This window comes from Mauremys mutica, chromosome 11 (assembly GCF_020497125.1).
Source record: "Mauremys mutica isolate MM-2020 ecotype Southern chromosome 11, ASM2049712v1, whole genome shotgun sequence".
Classification (NCBI taxonomy): Eukaryota; Metazoa; Chordata; order Testudines; family Geoemydidae; genus Mauremys; species Mauremys mutica.
In genome coordinates this window covers 75,310,417-75,331,771 of record NC_059082.1, presented here as the reverse complement: position 1 = coordinate 75,331,771, position 21,355 = coordinate 75,310,417, and the positions used below count along the sequence as shown (strand labels likewise).

The 21,355-nt window shown below is 44.9% G+C and overlaps 1 protein-coding gene across 1 annotated transcript in view; it reads right to left on the bottom strand.

Moving 5' to 3' along the window:
* LOC123344292 (kinesin-like protein KIF19) overlaps window positions 1–18,704 on the bottom strand; it is a 28,230-nt gene extending 9,526 nt beyond the window's left edge. Inside the window, exons 1-12 of the mRNA XM_044980345.1 lie at window positions 18,489–18,704; window positions 16,780–16,860; window positions 13,203–13,313; window positions 10,513–10,600; window positions 10,007–10,143; window positions 9,146–9,271; window positions 7,846–8,040; window positions 5,804–5,959; window positions 4,957–5,079; window positions 4,203–4,356; window positions 2,817–2,991; window positions 240–432 (exon numbers count right to left, since the gene is read on the bottom strand). Of these exons, the coding sequence (XP_044836280.1) occupies window positions 240–432; window positions 2,817–2,991; window positions 4,203–4,356; window positions 4,957–5,079; window positions 5,804–5,959; window positions 7,846–8,040; window positions 9,146–9,271; window positions 10,007–10,143; window positions 10,513–10,600; window positions 13,203–13,313; window positions 16,780–16,860; window positions 18,489–18,704 (1,755 nt within the window). The remainder of the gene's footprint in view (window positions 1–239; window positions 433–2,816; window positions 2,992–4,202; window positions 4,357–4,956; window positions 5,080–5,803; window positions 5,960–7,845; window positions 8,041–9,145; window positions 9,272–10,006; window positions 10,144–10,512; window positions 10,601–13,202; window positions 13,314–16,779; window positions 16,861–18,488) is intronic.
* Window positions 18,705–21,355: the final 2,651 nt, after the last annotated feature.

Here is a 21,355-nt window from a genome sequence, read left to right as displayed (position 1 = left end):
GCAGACAGGGCTCCCAACATCCATCAGAACTAGGGTTATATGCTGAGTGGCCAAAGGGTTGACTGCTCATGTGCATTTTCTATTTCCTCTTTCAGGTCCTCTAGTGTCTACAGCGCTGGCTCTGCCTCCATGTGATGGCCCACTATGATGCTGACATCACAGCCACCCTGGGACTCCAGCTGGAGCATGGAACCAGGTTATAGAGAGGTCAGGTAAGTGCTTTATGCTTGCTCTCTCACCTTTAAGGTTGCTGTTTTTCGCAGCTCTGCCAACAGCATGTTGATCTCCTCTCTTGCTACAGTGACTTCATGAGGTTCAGGGGAACTTGCCCCCTCTACTTCTCTGTCTGCCTCCTCCATGTTTTCATCTTCCGTTCCATTCACCAGCTTGTTATAACATTTCCGAGCATGCTGAGTCTTCTCTCGTTCCCAGCTGCCAGCAAAAATACAAGAGTGAAAACCATTAACCACTAAGGGCCCAGCAACAGTCACTCAAACACTAGTTAGCCAGTGACCCAATGCCATATTTGCCCAGTTGTCTGGTGCTTTCCCCATTTCTGCTGGCGTGGCAACCTCTGAACTAACTACACTAAGCCTGACAGCACTATGGTCAAGAACATCACATATAGTAGCCTGCAAACAACCTCCTAGTTTCTGGGGTAGATATAAAGAGAGTCTCCAGTGAGATGTTTAAACAGCAAAGGGAGCACTGACTCTGCCATTACTACAAGATGCTGTAGCAGCAGCTGTATAGAGATATTTACCGGACATACGTAATCTAATGGAGATTATTTTTCTGAAACTTACCTGAATTTTATAGTGCTATAAAAATGTACAGAGGTGTTGAACAGACTGACAGATAACAAATAAGCACCGTACTCAGAACTTACCACAACTCATAGTTTGTCCAGGAGCAAGGACTGGTTTAGCTCTGTTTACAATGGAAACGTGTACAGCTGCAGTATGGGAAGGTGGAGAGAACACAGCAGAAGTACAGGGCGAGATACCCCAGAGTTGAGGATGTTAAGGCCAACAATCCAGGTTTGCCATGATGAGGTAACAGATTTAAATGAAAATTCAAGTCCAGGATAGTGATCAGACAAAGGGTTTTTTTGTTTGTTTGTTTTTTGGTGGGGAATCTATCATTTGCACTCTCAGTTTTGGCTCTAAACTTTATGCTGGAGAAAACGGGCAGAACCACCTGCTCAACGTAGTATCATTACTTTGTATCAATGATACTTGTGACCACAAGCAGCCTCTCTGAATGAAGAACTAGTCTAACTCCTCGCTTACATTTCACAATGGCGGCTAAAAGCCACAGAGCTTCCCATGCTGGAGATCCAGTCCCTCTGGAAAGACACCATCTTACGTTTCTACATATTGATGTTGCAACTGTAACTGACAACTGCAGTGTGTTGAAACCTGACCTCAACCGTGCTATCTCACTCCCCTCAGAAGCGCTAGGAGGGATCTGGTGCTTGTGTCCAGATGGCAGAATCTCCCTCCTATCATAGTGCAGCACCAAATTAAATCATTATGCCCGGTGGTCTGAGACTCTCCTGCCTCAACCATGTTGAACTACCGTGGATGTTTTATCCCTTTTATCTAGAAAAGTCTTGTTTCCAAACAAACTCAGATACAGATTTAAATATTTTTAAAGGAGTCTCTTCCCCCTGCAGAGCCCTGAAATAGTGAAAGCCACCAAATTCTTGCTCTGCAGAACCCCCTCCCCACCCTGGGGAATGAACACATACAGGATATGCAGGGAACAATTGACTTTTTGCTGGATAAGAGACATTGTTTACAGGTTTCAGAGTAGCAGCCGTGTTAGTCTGTATCCGCAAAAAGAACAGGAGTCCTTGTGGCTCACGAAAGCTCATGCTAAAATAAATTTGTTAGTCTTTAAGGTGCCACAAGTACTCCTGTTCTTATTGTTTGCAGGCTCCATCTGTAACAACCCAGTGTTGCAGTAGGAATTGAGGGCACTTTGCTGGAGATGCTCATGTCCAGGGGCGGCTCTAGGCATTTTGCCGCCCCAAGCAAGGCGTGCCTGCGGGAGGTCCGCCGAAGCCGCGGGACCAGCGGACCCTCCGCAGCAAGCCGCCGAGGGCAGCCTGTCTGCCGCCCTCGCGGCGCCGGCAGAGTGCCCCCCGCGGCTTGCCGCCCCAAGCACGCGCTTGGCGTGCTGGGGCCTGGAGCCGTCCCTGCTCATGTCCCTCCATAATCAGGCTTGAAGGTTGCTCTCACCTTGTTAGTTCAATCTCTCTTGTGCACAGATTTCCTCTAACCACTAGAACAATTGCCAAAGGGACAGTCATGTGAGCTGTTCTGTATGCATATGAATGAGACTGGTGTGTGGTATGTAGTGAACCAAAAAATCGGATCTGCAACACTGTTTCTTACTGAAAACGTAGGCTACGTCTACACTGCAGTTGGGAGGCAGGATTGCAGCACATGTAGACATCCCTGAGCTAGCTTGGATCGAGCTAGCTCACTACAAATAGCAATGTATCTGTGGTGGCATGGACAGTGGCACAGGCTGCCTGCCTGAGTATGTCCTCAGGGTCCCAGGCCAGACTGTACTCAGGTGGCTAACTTGTATCGCCAACAATGCACTGCTATTTTTAGCAATCTAGCTTGGATATGCCTTCACCTGCTGTAGTCATTCCTCCTGATTGCTATGCAGACACACTCTAAGTGCCTTTGGCAGGGAGCTGCATCTATGTTACATTAGGGTTTCTCATAGTGATGGCAGGGATCTGCATATTAACTTTGTGCTCATCAGTAAGCGCCCAGCTATGCAGTGCTCGTACTCACTCAGCAATCGTTAGCAAATGCCTGGAGGTATCAATGTGTAGCTCAGTGTTGGTGTTCTCCAGCTCCATGAGGCTGCGGCGCATCTCCATTTGCTCCTTGAAAGCCCCAATCAGCTGCTCCCGTAACTTGTTCATCTTTTGCTGGCTGTACGCCTCCGAATCCTGATGTGCCTCCACTGGGGGAGAAAACAACAGCTCTTCTGTTTCCAATCTGCCAGCATCTCAGAACAACCCCCTGGGACCGCTATGGCCCAGAAGAGATTCCTTTGGGTGCTATCACCCATTCCATGTGTTATAAGGCATGCCTGATACGAACCTTTGTTATTCGGCACTCCAGTGGGTCAGTGGTAGCATTGTACTTTGAAGCCAACGGGACTATTAACTTTCAACATATACTTAAGTGCTATGTTGTATCATGGCCGCTTAGCCCAAAATAGTTTTCATCAGTGCTGCTTGGGAGGGAGTGGTGAGAAGAAGCCTGCATTGCAGGGGCACTTACCTAACTCTCAGGGAGGGAAAATCAGAATCTGCTGCATTGTTTTCCCCTTCCTTGTTACCTGGGAGCTGTTTTATTTGAAAAAGGTCGAGAGTATTTTTGGCTGAGATCCACTAGCCTTTGGGGGCAAGGGGGATTGTCTATCAGACACCTTTACTATTTTCTGTTATTGGAAGGAACATTCCCCACGGTGAGATCAACTGAAAAATTACTCTGAAAACAAAAGTACTCCAGGAACTGAAACAAAGCTCTCTGGCCTGACACAGTTAGTATCAGAGCCTGGAGATGCATGGGCAGCAAAATAATAATTACATGATATCATTTGCCCTTATATATAGACTGTTGTCATGGGATCTCAAAGCACTTTTCAAAGGCAGATAACCCTCATTTTCCAGTTGAGGAAATTGAGACACAGAGAGGCTAAGTGTCTGCCCAGAGTCACACAGCAAGTCAGTAGTAAAGATTGGAATTGAATCCGGGTTTCCTGACTCCTAGTTCTCTGCTCGGACCACTAGACATTGCTGCCTCTTCCACCTTTTTAAAAGCACCATATGTCAGCTCTGTAAATGTAAAAATGGGACAAGGGAAAAGACTTGAAAAAGCCTCTGTAAAGGAGACAAAGACAACTCAGGTGTGATAAAGGGAGACTAGAGGGGAGAGTCTGATGAACCCATACTATCATAAGTGTATAAAAAAAAAATGGTTTGCTACAAATATACGATCAGCATCTGGAAAAGCTAGAGCCCGTCTACAGGAAAGCCTTTAAAGGACACATGAAAGGGACACTATGGAGGGTTTATGATAATCACTCTCATCAACGAGATGATTACAGAGAGGCACAATAGACAGAAATGGAACCTTGACGAAACCAGCATCCGCTCCAAGCTCTACCTTGTACATCCCTGAGGTCAGAGCTGATTGGACTCTTCTCCTTTTCCTGATTTTCAATCTTTGCCTTCAGACCCTCAATCTCCTCGCGTAGATCTGAAATGATGCTGGTGTACTGTGCAATGTGATAGGAGACATTCAGCAGGTTGCGTTTTACCTGGTGGGTGAGAACACACACGGTCATTAATCCCACAGCCTGCTTTGTCACTTCGGAGCACTGAGAGGGATTAAATAACCCTCATTCCATGGGATAATTGTTTATAGATCGTTATCTATCTACCTTCAGCCCGCAGCCCTTTCCATCTGCCACATTCACCAGCCTTCCATTTTCTCTGTCTCCATTCACTCCTTTCTGCTGTCCTCTCAGCCATTATGGTATCTGCCCACTTCTTCTTGCCATGCGCATTGCTGTCTTCCTTCCACCACACCCCGTACGCTGTACGTTGTCCTCTCCCTTTCCATTACACTGGCTTCCCCGTCCTTTCGCCATGTTACTAACTCCCCGCCTCATTGTAAGGCCTTCTCCCCACTGCTTTCTTCTGTGTTCTTCACCTTCAACCAGGTGGCCTTTGTTCTCTCTCCCATCAAGCCTTCCAACATGCATGCTGTGCCAACCACTTGCCCTTTCTCTCCATACACTGTATCCTCCTTTCCAAGCTCAGTATGTTTATCCTCCTTTCCCCCCAGCATACCTTCCTTTTCCCCGGGCACGCTTTTAGTCTACACAATTTAGCTCCTGGATTGCCTCCTTGCTTACCCTTGTCTTGATGTTTTTTGCTCGATAAGCATAGATCAAGGTGGTTCGAGATTCTTCAAAGTAGATGCTGGCAGGACTGATGTGGGCAATCATAACTGTCCTGCTGTTCCCCCCTAATGAGTCCTAAAGGAATGCAACATTTCCACTGTTTAGCTTTAAAAGAATAGAGGCCAGGCGTGTTTGAAGAAACAGGAAACGCATACCAAGTGAAAACATACAGACCCTAAAGAAACACTCATTAAGATGCTCATTTAGATTCCAATGGAGGATATCAACTAAAGGCTATAGGAAAAGCTGGTCAAAATATTTTCAACAAACAGCTTTTTTTGACTACCTGGGATTTTTGCTGGAAAAATCTCTGTTTCCATCAAAACACCAAAAACGTTTCACATTTTTTATTTTAAAAGTCTACACATTATTTTAAATGTTATTTGTTCGTTTGTTTTCAATATTGTGTGTGTGTTTAAATATATTTTTCAACCAGCTATAGCAGTAGGATCAACACCACGTACTTGGGCTGAGATTCATGCCGAAAGCATGGATCCATAAACAAATACACCAAATGGCCATGGTTACTCAAGTCACCGCTGAAGTTCACCATGTTACCAGTAACAGCGCACTAGCATAGTCCAGGACTTCCAAACCTTGACCTTTTATTTATGTGGTCACAATAAATTACTGGGTGGGTTTGAAATCCCACACAAGATCCTGGAGTGATTTCCTAAACTTAGGAAGATAAAGGGGTCAGGACATGAGGATCAGCTCTCAAGTGCCACCTGACTTGTGCACCAATACAAGCCAGCAACCCAACGTGTCGATTCCCTTCCTAACCAGTTGCATACAGTACCTTCAACAAGCGTGTGAGTTTGCTGTCTCGAAAATTGACATACTGGGCCCGACTTCCTCCCTTCTCACTCAAGGCACTGATGCAGTTCCCCAGAGCTAGCAGCGAGCGGTTGATATGGGCTCCCTCCTTCATTCTCTTGCCTCGGTTCTGAGTCTGCTTGGAGAGGGAGAGAAGTCACTTCAGAAAGACAGAGTTGTACTGTGGGAATGGATTCACCCATGCAACGTTAACATCAGGATCTGCATTTCAAAGCATGAGCTTCTCTCACAAATCTACATGGAAACCAGGACCAGTCAGCTATGACATAAGTGGGTACAGTGTCCACTGAAATCTCACAACAGAACTGAATCTGACCCACGGTCTTCATTAGATGTTTTGCAGTAAACTAAAAATCACCCTCCCATGACTTGTTTTCTGCAATTGGGGTTGCAGAACATAGAAGATCTAACATCTTTCTGTGGAAACATCCTTCCATCCATTCATTCCGATACAGGTCTTCTACTGCAAATCATTTCTGTGTATCTCTGTTGATATATAATAATAATGCCTAACTTATACGGCATTTGTCATCAGTAGATCTCAAAGCGATTTACAAAAGAGGTCAACATCATGCTACCCATTTTACAGATGGTGAAACTAAGGCACAGAGAGGTGAAGTGACTTGTCCAAGGTCACCAGCAGGCCAGTGGGTGAGCCAAGAATAGAACCCAGGTCTCCTGAGTCCAACCAAGTATAGTGCCCTGACGGCATCCAGCCATCTGCTTATCCCACCCTTCTTGTCATTGACCCTCCCACTGATTCGTAAATTCTTCCTTCCACCAAGAGGAGTCCAAGCCATGACCTGGATGCTGCTGGAGTCCTTGGAGTCTTAAGCCAAGGCCCATCACCAGCATCATCACACATTTTCAGGGTGAGGACAAAGCTAACCATTTGTAGATTTTTACTGCTGATTAATTCAAATAGCAACAGATTTATATTCATCTTTCAGGAAGCCACAGGCAAATGCCATGGTGTGTAGTGTGTTGTGTACATCCTGCCAATTGCACAGCTTGTTATACGGCTGTTTAGTGCAGTCCTTGGGCTCTTGGCAAATTGTCATGGTGGCCTTTAGTACTGCGAAGTGTCAGTACTTTGCTCTAACCACTGACCTGGCCACCTCTCCTTCAGTATCTCCTTCCATCCATCTAAATATCACTTATCCCCATCAAGTGGTAATGAAGAGTACCAAGTGGCGGCAATCAAAGCCTTCAATTCTCCTGCCTGCTTGTCCACCTCTTTCCCACCCAGTTCCGTATTCAATCAATACATTTTCACTTTCCTTTTGACATTCATCTACCATTCTGAGCCCTTTGCCTAAGAGTCCATCCGTCTTTTCAGACAGACTGCATACCAGTCTTGTGCATCCATCCTTTCTGTCTTACAGCATCTGTCCATGCAGTATTCAACATGTCTAACCTTCCAATAATTCATTGTCTTCTATCCTCTTTTCTATCTTCTCTTCCTTCCTGCAATCCAATGTTCCACATAGGTTCTATTTATTCTAGCTTCCATCCCTTTGTCCTTCCAGCTACCTACTTATCCATACTCTCTTCATTGATGATACCAATCTACCATTTCTCCTCTTTCCAAAGAGCTGCCACTTTTTTTAGGTATCATTTTCAAATTCTCACATTTTGCAGTGAATCATGCACTAAGATGAAACATTCTGGCTCTGATCTCCTGCATTTCTTATCTGTATTTCCTCTACACAGTCTATGAAAAAATATTCACAACTGTCTTCGTACGGGCCTACACGTCAACAACACACAAAGGACAATACAGTTAGTTTATTCCTGCACTAAAAATACATGGCCCACATCACCTGAATTGAAATGTTGTAGTCTCACAGTTTTTAAAATGTCAAATACTCATGCAGTAATCTTTTCCAGGAGAGTAAAACACGCACACACGCACTGTGTGAGCTCTTTCATATCTACTCATTTCATGACATGCCAAAGAATTAAGACTTGTCTTGTGAAAGGCTGATGAACTCCAAGTTGTACCTGGGCTGCTCTCTCAGACCCTGCCAAGTCAACCATGAAAAGCCTCCCCACTCGCACTTCCTCATTAATATTCTTCACCCGACTCTTCTGTTTCACTGTGACCTGGAGGACTGCATGTGAGCGGGAAGATGTCTTGTTGGCAGCAGTGGGTTCCTGAGTGCGTTCTTTGTTTCCTTTTGTTAACAGCTGCATGATCTAAACAATGCAAAATATGCAGAAGTTTAAAGATCTTCTCAGGTAATAGCATGACTCTCTCCTTCAATGACAGCCTCCTAGAGGTGTGACAATGAGTAAGCAAACAAGATAAACCATCCTGTGTGTTTGCCAGCACTGGACCAAGTTCGGGTCTCTCTGAAGTCGATGGGAGTTTTGCCTTTGACCTCACTGGGACCATGACTTGGCTCATTGACTACTAAATGTATAATTATTGGGGTTTCACTTTAGGAGGCTTTACAATGGGCTGAGATACGTTACCCTGGGATGCACAGGGCCTTGGCATGTTGTCTCCCATTCAACGCAAGGCAACACTGCATGACACAATAGAATACAATAACATGATGCTCCCTACCCTGGTAGCGTGGCATAACCTTAGAAAAACTGCAAATCAAAGGTCAGGTTAAAGTTCTAGCATAACTTACCTCACAGTACACATCAATGAATTACAAAAGCATGTTTCAGTTATCTCCTCTCTACCTACAAACAGTTTTGTTTGATAGGGCTTGTGAACACAGGCCTTGGCCTTCCTATCCTTCCAGAAAACTGGCAGCCACATAGGGTATGTCTACACAGCAACGAAACACCCCCGGCTGGCCCATGCGAGCTGACTCAGGCTTGTGGGGCTTGGGCTGTTAGGGTTGTTTTATTGCCATGTAGACATGTGTGCTCGGGCTGGAGCCCGGGCTCTAGGACCCTGTGGGGTGAGAGGGTCCCAGCGCTCAGAAGTCTACACAGCAATGGAACAGCCCCACAGTCCGAGCCCTGCAGCCCGAGTCGGCTGGCATGGGCCAGACGTGGGTTTTTCTTTTCTGTGTAAACATACCCTTAGCCTATTACTGACCCATATAGCCGATCTTGACTGCTTAGCTACGGATTTCATCCCGGTTTCTACTATTCTTGTGCCTGCCTGATTAATCCTTTCTGAGCAACTCACTTCATTAAGAAGTCCCCATAGGATCTTGTTATATGATATGGCTTATACCAAGGAAGGCTATGCCAATATGTAGATGTGAGAGCCTCTTAAAACATCATTATTCTAGTGCACCGAACACCTCCCTCCCCCTGTAATTTCTTTCAGATTTACCTCCTGCGCATTTGTAGTGGAGACTTCAGTAATTCCTGCTATCTGAATGTTACCCCTAGCATCCTCTCTGAGGTCTAGGAATCCAGAGTATGGATTCAGGAGGTCACGGATCACTTCGTTATAAATCTGAAGATGGAAGAGAAAGGCAAAGGAAGTTTGTATGTTTGCACTGCTTTGTCCGTAGGTCAATAATAAGGATGGCGTGCTATTTAAAATATATTGTGCGTTACATTGGCTTGGTAGAGGAGAAGAGGAGAGGCAAGCTGAGCCCCACTCCAGTGCATGGCTGATACAGGAGATAACAGAGATAACATGAATGGATGATTGAGGAAATGCCTGTTACTACTGAGAGCTGTCACAGAAATAATGGCAGAAATACCGCTTCTGCTTTACATTTTTGTTACAGGGAGTCTGAGGCAAAAAGCCATTCATCAACTCCTTTATGTATCTTAAAATTATACCCAGGGTGAGTGCAATGCATTTGTCACTGTCCCCACCGTGAGTCACCAGCAGGGAATGAGCCTGGGATTATCAGCACCAGAAGCGCAGGCTTTTACCACTTAAACCAGAGGGATAATTATTAGCCGGTAAAAGTAGTAGGTTCTTATCCTCTATGTGAACCAGCCTCTCTAGGGAGAAATGTCACATTTAGCAGCATGTTATGCATTAGAATAAAAGAAAGGAAACAAGAATTCTAGACTCAAGGTAGGAGTCACCACAGGGGAATGAATGCAGGAGCCCTGGCTCTGGATTCCCAGGTTCTAGATTTATAGCTTCTCCCAGCAGGAGTGTCTCTACCCTATTTTTTCAAAGCATTTTCTACACAGAATTGGTCCATATGACAAAACAAAGACACCTCACCTCTAGGTACGACATGGAGACAGTGTAATCCATGTTGTCACTGGTTGCCTCAATGGCTTTAAAGAGGTCATTTAGGGTGCGGATGTAGATCCCAGGATCACAGTCTGTCCCTAGCATAGTGTAGGTTTTCCCTGCCCCTGTGAAAGGTACAGGGGAGAGCAGCACAGATCAACTTCCAGAGAAAAAAACATCTTCTGATATAATCCAGGGCAGTTTATCAGCAGCCGGATCTGCCCTCCTGTGTGATCATCACACAGACTCAGCTTTGCACAGAGAAGCCCTCCTTTCCCTCACCCTTTTTTTGAAAGGAAAGATTTCGCTCCAATGTTAAATCTATTTTCAAAGATTCACATCTCGCAGCCAGAATGGTATTTTTGCTGCTCTGCTCTGAAGCGATCAATTAATTGGCCTTGTTACTTCAGATCAAATCCCTATAGTTATCGCTCTCCAAATCCAGTCCCTGCAGCTATTGCTCCCTCTGTGGTATAATATTTTATCTATGTTACCTGTTGGGCCATATGCAAAAATGGTTGCATTGTATCCAGAAATGACTCCTTCCACCAAGTTTTTGGTCGTGGACACGTACACGTCCTCCTAGTCAGTCAGAAACAGCACAGGTCTTAGGTCAGGCATAACAATATTTTCCAGCTGACACAAGTATCCAATGTCTAAACTTATCACAACATCCCTCCCTCGTTCTCTATGGTTCACTCAGCACAGTCATTTTCTCTTTACAAAGTCTGTGGGCTCCAAAACCATTTCTGGCGTCACAGAACAAAATGATTTTGCCAAATCATCAAAACAACTAACGAGGTAGAGGTCTTGCTGAAGTATCTAAAGATGCGTGCGGCATGTCAGGGTCCAAAAATAAAGTTTGATTATTTTCTTAGATTTTGAATTGGGAACGTTTCATTACAGTCCTCAGTCCACCACAGACACTTTTTAAAAAAGATACTTTATTATAATATAACCACAGATGTGGAAGTTACATACAACAGAGAGAATAGATGAAGACACACACACTGCAGTCTCTCTTTCACACATACAAATATAATATATTTTCATAAATATACAATCTACTAATTATAATATCACATAAGGCAGTGTTTCTCAAACTGGGGTCCACAGACCCCTAGGGGTCCGCAAGGGTAACACCAGGGGGTCTGCCAGCCCCGCTGATCAACTCCTCCCCCTCCCCCTCCCTCTCAGTGCCTCCTGCACACCGGGGATCATATTCAGTGGTGTGCAGGAGGTGCTGGGAGGGACGGGGAGGAGCAGGGACGGGACACGCTCGGGGTAGGGAGTGGAAAGAGGAGTGGAAGAGGAGGGGCAGGGGTGTGGCCTTGGGGGAAGGAGTGGAGTGGGGGCAGAGCATAGGGCTGAGCAGGGGCCTTGAGGGTCTGCAAAAAAATTTAAATCAAAATGGGAGTCCTTGGGTTGCTAACGTTTGAGAACCGCTGATCTAAGGGAATACTCTGTGGGGAAGTATAAAGGGTCCGTCGCCCCTCATCTGAGATGATTGCATTACTCACAAGAGCCGCAGCCATGTGTGTAATACAGACCATCCCGAATAAGTGCCAATAAAGTCTTCAGATCACACCATAGCGTAGATGCCAAATACAGCATAACACAACAAAATCATTAGCTATATGTTAAATATGTTAAGGAAAATTTCTTTATAAAAATGCATTGGAACTCTTTCTTGTATCCCTCTGCCTGTAAAGCCAGGCCCCTTAGCAGGAATTGGCTGTGCCGGGCTCAGAGGGAGAGAAAAATTAAAATTCATAAATGTAAAAGCTTCAAAAAATGACCCAATATAGATTTGCTTTACATAAATATCACTGTTCTAAAGTCCAGTACCCCAGGCCCTTCCAGGGCTAGAAGCAGGGTCTGTGACCCACTGGAAAGCTGGAATTACCCCCTCCCCATGGTATAAAGCTCCCATTCTCCTATTTCTCTCCCCACGGGACCATGAGTTATTGGAATTTAATGCAGCGACATTTTTATTTTAAAGCTGTGGACTGAATCTTGTCCATCCTGGACTTCAGACAAAAGGATTATTCTACATGCAAGGGGAACCCTTAGGGAACCTTGTCTGGCAGGTTCTTCTAAAAGAATGAAGTTCATAGCTCCATTGCCTCCAACAGAGCCGTGACTATTTATACCAGCTGTGGATCTTCCTCAAAGTGTCTGTGTGAAGCTGCTAACAGGTTTGGAATATTTAAATAAGTCCCAGGGAGATGGACGAACAAGTGTTGCAGTCATAGACCCGTGATAAACTGCACCAGGCATGTCACCTCTACATGCACATGCGGTATTCTCAAGGGGGAGTAAGTCTGGAATGGGCTATCAGTAAGAGGGACCAGTAAGCCGGACCCTGGCCATCTTCAGAACATGCTGTGACACCCACCTAATTAACAAGCCTTCTAGGGCATACCATGTGTCAGGGATACACCGACATGAGAGGCAATAAAGAAATACTCTAGAAGACTCCCTAGAACCTCCACTATGCAGTCAATTCTGGACCACATATTGTGGAGATTAAATACTTGTTGGTTGCTTAGAAGATATTATGATGACAGGCTCTACAGTAAATCCTTAGATAAATAAACTGTGGTGTCTTGATATCACTGTGATAGACCCGTTAGGCATTTGCCGATAGGCAGAACAAGTAACTTCCCATGAGTCCATTATTTCATGCATTAATCAGTTTCTCAGCTCATCTCACCCCTTCTATTGCAGCACACAGCTGTGTGCATCAGTCCTGCCTAACTGGACTAGGGCTCAGGAACATGCCTCCTTTTACAGAGCCTTGTCCATCAAAAACAACAGAGAAAGATGAGAGGAGCACACACAACAGAAGGACCCAAACCAGATAACTATGACCTCATTCACCAGAGGCCCCAGGAGTTCTGGCTCTCAGTTACAGAACTCTGCTTACTCATAGTGTAGAGCTGGGTGATGCTGTCCCTAGGGAGGGAGAGATAAAGAGTGAGTTGTATACTGCAGATCACAATAAAGAGAAGAGAGCCTTTGCTGCCTGCTTCTACTTAGCGCTACTGCCTTTTCACTGGACACCACGTAGATTCTGGGATGCACATTATTACTCACATTGTCAAACCAAATATCCATGGAAAGGAAAGATTCCCAATTGTAAACCACACCACAAACCTTTTGGAAAGGGAGGGAACGTTACCTGGGTTGCTTTGTGATCAAAAACCATATCAAATATAAATGTCTTCTCTCGGGATCGATTGGCTCGCAAGATGTCGTCTGGATCTTCACTTGGGTCCATCAGAACCACCATCTGTGACAAAATAAAGATGGAGAGAAAATCTTTATATCCTTAACTGGGTCTGTAACGGAAACCAAGTGGAAGCGGCAATCAAGAAAAGCCAGTGGTTCTCCCAGTCATCTATCTTAGGATCTTCTATAATGTCAATCACTAGTATTTACGAATCATCCCAGGAGTGTTGCATTATGGCAATATGTGGGAAAAACCACATACATGCATAATACCAAGTCTGAGATGCTTTGTGGCCTAATTTAGTCACACTGAAGCCCTGCAACTCATCTGATCACCAGCTGAGGTCACATGGGTAACTAGCAATTATGGCAGAAGACCACCCTTTACTGTGCATAAGAGGAGAATTGGCCCCTTCCATTTTTATTGTTAGGCAACAGGGTGGGAATTGGAATATTCCCAACTGACAAGGGAACCAATAAAGAAACAAATTAAGTTCACTGGGATCAAAATTGCATGAGGAAAATCCCCCCAAATCTTTCCTGTGTAGGGATCAGTGGAAGTATCAGCTCTACTCAAGGCCAGTAACTTGCTCCTTTGGTGACTTTTATTAGAAAAAAAGGGGGAAAGACAAAAGAAAAATATTTTATGGCAGGTTAGAAAACAGGTTTTGTTTTTCCTGATTCCCTTGGGACCAATTTTGCTCACTCACATAAATACGTAATTATGGTGGAAAAAGTATATTCCTTCCCCTCTGCTGGAATAACTCATAAGAGGTGTTCTGGCCTCAAGAGGAGAAACCATGCACCATATTCTCCCCAGGAGCTTTTGTCCTCTCTCAGATAAATACCTAATTAAGTGTTTACAGTGCAGATCATCAACCACCTGATCTACAAAATAGTTACAGCATTTGGTTGCTAATCTGTAGTAAAATCATGTAACTAGATAAGGAAGATGTAGGGCAAATCCCCAGCAGCTGGCCTGGAAACTTCAAGAGCTTGGTGGGGTTTTCTGTTCCTCTCCCCCAGCCTAAAATTCCAAAAGTATCCAGTAACCATCCCAGGCTAATTACTTGCACAATTTCACTTGCTAGAGAAAAGCAATTTTTTCTGAGCTATGCAGATGAAAAAGAATTGAAAACAGTAACTATCTAGGGGCAAATGCCCAAAAGAGCCTCTTGATTTGTGCCCACAATCTGTAGTTGCACATGCAAAATGGGTAAATGCATAAGCGTCTGTCTGTGTGATTTAACATTGGATTCCACTCATACAATGGGCACAGAGAATTTACGTTAGGCGTTTTCTTTGAAAATGTGAGCTGTAATACGTTTAGGCCCTGATCCTGCGACTGATTTCATGTGGGGTCGGGATCAGTGCATCAATGGAATCGTATATTCCACCTCACTTTAAAGTTTATTTTTAATTAGATAGCGAAAACAAGATTAGTTTCATTCGTCCAGGGTTAATGCCTTGTTTGATTGACAGGTACTGTGAAAACGTACACAAAATTATAAACCATTCACTAATGGACTGAACTGCTGCGGCATAAGACTTTCAGTTTTGTTTTAGGCATCAGTGAAGGAGTGCAAATGGCTCCAACTAAACTATACTTGAGATCAGAATAGTAACGTTATCTAAGAAAACACCAAGGATATTCAACTGCCAAAGAACCCATGTTCACTTCATTTGTTACAGTCATTTTCATGGCTAAGAGAGAGAGATTCTCCAGGGTAAAAATTATCCTTAAACCAATGCAATATCTGAATCCTTCCCTGTCCACTGGAGGAAAATAGAGCTCAGCGCTGGTGAGGGGGTCTCTAAATAAGCTCTACAAAAATAAAGTTTGTGATCAAGTCAGCTTGATGGCCTTTAACGAATGATGTCCCACAAATAACTCAGTAAATGGAAACCATACTTGTAAGATAATTTGTACAGGGAAAAATAGATTTGTTCCCTTTTCACTTCTTTATGATGTAAAAGGCAGCCTGGATGTTTCACAGCAGTTCCTAGTTCCCACATGACACAGCCCTAAGGTCTGCACAGCTGGAATACTGTGTGCAGTACGGTACTGGTCACCCCATCTCAGCGAGGCTATTGCAGAATTAGAGGGAGTTCAGAGAAAGCTGATGAAACTGATTAGGGATCTGGAGAAAATGTCATACGAAGAGAGGCTGAAAAGAATGGGATTGTTTGCCTTAGAAAGGTGATAATGAATAAGAAGGGACATGATGAAAGTCTATATAATAATGAATAATCTAGAGATGGTAGATGGGGAGCTTCTGTTCTCCCTTCTCATAACACATGAACAATGGGACATTCCATGAAATTAAAGATGGCAAATTCAAAACTGCTAAAAGGAATTTTTTTTCACACAATATGTGCTGAAACTGTGGAACTCATTGCCACAGGACATTGTTGAGGCAAAGAATTTAACAAGATTTAGAAAGAGATTGAACATTTCTATGGATATCAAGAACATCCATGGTTATAACAGTTCGTGTTAAGATAAATTTTAGAAGGAATATTAAACCGAATGCTTCATGGTTTAAAGCAGCGGGTCTCAAAGTGTGGGTTGGGACCTCAAAATGGGTCACAACCACATTTTTATGGGGTCGCCATGACTGGCATTAGACTTGCTGGGGCCCGGGACCGAAGCCTGAGCTCCACTGCCTTGGGTGGCAGGGCTCAGGCTACAGGCCCCTCCCCCCCAGGACGGTGGGGCTCAGGCTTCAGCTTTGTCCCCTGCTTGGGGTGGTGGGGCATGGGCAAGCTCAGGCTTTGGTCTCCCCTCCTGGGGTCGTGTAATAATTTTTGTTATGAGAAGGGGGTTGTGGTGCAATGAAGTTTGAGAACCCCTGGTTTAAACCAATCTCTAACTACTAGGGATTTAGAGACCTGATGCTGGAGGGAGATTATCCTATATCTGCCTAATGCGAGGTTTCTTGCGTCTTCCTCTGAAGCTGCTGGTTCTGAGCATTGTTGGAAACAGGATACTGGACTAGATTGATCTTGGGTCTGAACCAATCTGGTAATTCCTATATTTGCAAAGTTTCCAAAATTCATGGCTTTGTCTTTGGATATAATGTCTTTCAAGCAGCCCTGGTGAATCCTCCATGGTTTGGTTCCTGGGCAGTTTCATGAACTTAGCCCTGCAGGCAGTTCACACAGGTTGAGAAAGAACCAACTCCTGTAGGAGTTCTCTCAAGGGTAATCTCCTTTTCTTCCCTTCCTTCCTCCCAAACAAATGTCATGAAAGCAGCTCAGTCTCCTACCTTCCTCTTGGCTCCCAGCCCTGGGAATCTGGGGACTTCTCAGGAATCTGCAAATTTTGTAGCTACCCTAACGATCACTGCCCAGGTTTGCAGAACTTTTAACACCTCATAACCCTTTCCATGTTCAAGTGAGTCACTGTGTTTGTTCTTCATCATGACAGAGGCACCAGCACTTAAGCCCCCGGGTTCTCCTTCCAAGAAACCATCAGCTACCAGCTCAGCTGTAAACTCACCCATGCTGCTCTGCTCCAACCTCACCTGGTCACCCACTCTGTGGGCTATGATAGCAGCGTTTTCCTCCAGCTCGGCTTCATTGATTGGACGAATCCGAAGAGCCACCTGCACACGTACACAGGAATTGCGCTGGTTATAAATACTCCCCCAGCCAGCTCAGACTGATCCATCACTGAGTCATTCTCTCTGTTCAAGTGACATGGTTACCTACTTAGAATAACTTTATATTGATTTTTTTATTCTCCAGGATTTTTTAACCCACCAGAGAAGCTTAAAATATTTAATTCCCCAATAATTTTCACTTTTTCTTTTGACGAGTGCTAATTCCGTATTACCCCCTCTGTTTCTAAAGTAACAAAACCCAAGACCATTCCATTTTGCTTACTTCTCTGCCCACCAGTTCTATCCCCATTCACAGATGTGGGAGTGTTGCTGGGTGCTCCAGAGCTATTAGACACATTCTGTTTCTATTGTGTCCCCAAAACACTGATTACAATTATGTTATTTACTTCTTGGTGTCAGAGTAGTGGAATTTAAGTTGAGTGAGCACCCAGATTTGAACATTTTGGCCTTAGAATTTGAACATAATAAAAAAATTCTCATCACTTTATATATTAAAAGGACTAAAACCTAAAACAAACATTAGCTGAAGAATCTAAAGAGGAGCCCTCAAGTCTCATGTTTAATTTCACTACCATATGGGTGAAATTAGCCATTTTGCAGGACCTACAAAATCACAACAGTTTTTGCTCTTTAGCGTCCTCATCAGAAACTATAATGAGCCATAGACTTACAAATCCAGCGGCAGTCAGGTAACTACATTTTCAAATGCAACAAAGAGTCCTGTGGCACCTTAACAGACGTATTGGAGCATAAGCTTTCGTGGGTGAATACCCACTTCCTCAGATGCATGTGGTGGAAATTTCCAGAGGCAGGTATAAATATGCAGGCAAGAATCAGTCTAGAGATAATGAGGTTACACCTCAACTGCTAGAAGAGGGCCTCATCCTCCCTGATTGAACTAACCTTGTTATCTCTAGATTGATTCTTGCCTGCATATTTATACCTGCCTTTGGAAATTTCCACTACACGCATCTGATGAAGATGATAAATATTTTATATGCTATTAGACATTATTACAGAAGAGATTCCCGTGATGTGCAATAGTTACTATATGGTTTAGAGCTCAAAGCAGAGATTTCTGCAGATGCAAGGTCATGGCAAAAATAAGTCTGAGGAGTGAGAGATTTTTGTAAATTATATATATATATATATAAAACACACACACACCAGAAACTTGAGAGCAGGATTAATTAATTAAAGAACTGTCTCTGTGCACAATCATTACTGAAAAAAACAGCAAATGATCCACACAGAGAAATGTCAAAATCTTGGAATTCTGATGAGTGCAACCTACCTGCTTTCTACAACAGACAATTTCAATTCCGATGGAAAAGCTCGGACGCTCAGTTGCCTTGGAAAAGTCTTATCCCAGGACTTCCAGAAGGAAACATGGGGCAAACCTGCTAGCGCATCCCGTCCCACCCTCTACCGCTTCAGGTCTGTCCCCTGCAGGGTGCTTGCAGCCCTCCGAGGCGCCAGGGCTGGAGCGGAGCTGCACGGGGCTCGCAGAAGGGGTCTGCGGGTGCAGCCGGGGATTGCATAGTAGACGGGAAGGCGGGTGCCTGGCTGCGCCCAAAGCAGCCTGAATGCCCCGGGGCAGCCGGACTCACCGTGAGCTGCTGCTCCACGCTCGGATCCTTCCCGGCCGAGCTGGGGCTCGGAGCCAGGCCTCCTGCTCCTGCCCGCCGCTGCCCCGCGCTGAGCGGGCTGCCCAGGGGGGAAGCCATTGGGCTGGGCCCCGCCCGCGGGCTGCAGGAGACAGGGAGCGCGGGTCGCAGCCGCAGCCCCGGGGAGGAGACCTGCGAGCCCCGGGCGGCAGGTGACATCAGCGCGCGGCTGTAGCAGCACGAGGAGGCGGCGGCGAGCAGCTCCGAGCTGCACCAGCCCCAAGGAGCCACCGGGCGGGACGGAAGCGCTCGCTGCCCTGGCGGTGGAGGGTGCAGGGTTTGCGCACGACTCCCGCACGCCCCATCAGTGCCACCCTACGGGACCGGCCCAGAGATGCTCAGCAGGTGGGTGGCCCACCCGCCCTCTGCCTGCAGGCTAAAGCGCCGCTGGGCTGTCGGGGGCCGTGCCGTGCCCGGTCAGCGCCTGCAGCTCCAGCGCTGCCTGCTTTCAGCGCAGTTAAACCCGGACTCGGCCTGGAGCTGGCGCCCTAGCAGCACAGGGCTCCTCGCCTCTGCCTCACCGTGACGGCAGGGCACCTCCTCTGCCCCCAGCCCATCAGCGCCTGGGGCACAGCAGACTCCACTGCTGCCCCAGCTCCTCCTGGACCTGCAGCTCGGGAAGAACCACGTTCGGGGGCCGGAACACCAGGAGCCCTGCTGGCCCCTGGGAATTATTTGAGATGCAGGGAAAATGAACCCAATCGCTAGCTGCATGTGGCTCCTTCAGCAAGTCAGGGACAGCATGGTTGAAGATGCCTGTTTTCCCAGGCACGTTCCTTACCCGCTCCCGCATACTTAAGCACTAACCCCCGCCATTGTAACAGTTATAGATGTTTGAGGTACAGCCCCTTAGTGAAATAGTTGAGTTTAAGAGGCTATTGTCCTTGTTCCTAGTCCGAGGTAGAATGCTTAATAGTGGCAGGTGAGAGGGGTAGACCTGCAGCTCTTAGATTTCCTGCTACAGTTTGCTGCACAGTGAAAAACAAGGAATGTGCATTCTATTTTAATTACTGGGGTTTATTAGTACAGAGAATTATACCAAGCAAGACTGAACTAGATGAAACACTAGAGCTTTAATTTAGAGGGCTCAAGCCTAAGCCTAGCCCTAAGAGACAACCACTAAGGTTAGTTAACAAAGAAAAAAAACTGGGTTCATCTACTTCCATTCACAGCAGGGAGAAGGAAGAGGGATTGTTTAATGAAAGAAAAACATTTCAGGAGAAAGTAATTTTATTTTTTATCTAAACAAAGAACTTGACTAATTTTTAATATAATGGGCCCTGAGCTGTTTGTCTTATTTTAACAGTGGTGGGACTAAAGGTATTTCAGAAGTCAGAAAAAACAACATGAAGTAATTGAGGCACACAGACGTTTTAAACACAAAACAGGATAGAGCAACTACTAGATAAGGGGAGTCTTCTTCCCAGTACAACTCCTTTAGTTGTCTAGTGCCTTGTCAGATGGAAAATATTGGGGATTGATCACACACTGGACCAGTACACTCTTGAAGGAGAGGCAGGAAACAGGAATGTAGATGTTTCCCCTCTAGATAGAAACACTGCAACTGCTCATAGCCTCTCTAATTATTAACGATTCAATGACATTTCTCATACAAAAGAGTTAGCAGCACTGTTCCAGGTAAAATGCTTAGAATTTTCCTATAGTCAAGTGTTGAGTAATGTTGCTCTACCACATTATTGAACAGCTATATTTCAGTGGCAGGCAGAGAGATTGCAAACTGTGTAGTGTAGTAAAAACACTTAAGGTAAGTGCTACAAAAAAGAAACTCCTCTAGAGCAGCAGCATGAGGTACTAGTGACATCAGTCAAGATTGAAGTTAAAAAACCCAACTACTGATTTGTTGAAAGAGTACTGACTGGACTTCCACAGTGCCTCATACAACATGAGTATAAGTAGCAGACTTTACTACATCATAAATATTTAAAAAAATACACTCCTTGTTCACTGGTGACCTGGAGAGATAAGAAGTTAATATCTTTCATCCTGAAGGAGCCCAAGGTTCTTTACAACTTATATAAAACTGTAGTATATAAAGGTCTCACTTCATGCATCAGTTGTGTGCTCTGAGAGGGATAAGGATTAAAACATAATAAATCCACTTAAAACCAGAAAGGAAATACAGTAGACAGGATTTCGTGGCTTGTGATTGTAAGGTACAAAACAGACACTTGATATTATTTGCATTAGTCTAGTGCAGTGGTTCTCAACCCTTGGCCTGCAGACTGCTTGCTGCCTAATCAGCCCACAGTTGCAGCCCATCCTCACGGTATGACATCCTCAGGGTGTGTCTCTCTCTCGCCCTCTCAGGATCATGATGCTTTAGGTTACTATATCCAAACATGTGTCCAGCAGATCTGTCTCTAGTAGTTTCACAGCTCATTATTGCCAAAAAGTATAGAGTATCCTGTACCAAAAGGTATATGCATCACTGAAAAACTAGAAGGCATATTGGACAAGACTAAACTTATTCTCCAAACCCCAACAATTAAACAGAAATTCAGATCACAACAATGTGTTATGGGAGAATATTTCCCTCTTCAGAAATAGTCAGAACACTTACCTAGCTGTCAAAATGGCAGACAGTTTGACATTTCACAGTAATGCGGTTCACAAGCTGAGTTCTGGGACTGTTGATGGGTAGAGGACAAATCACCCCCACTACAGGAATTACTCCAGTCCCATAATAAATCCTGTATGCCAACCATGAACAAAATCTTATTTGCAACTGATCTTTGGACTTCCACAAGACAGTTTCTCACTACTGAAGTGGTATTAAAACTACTACTTTT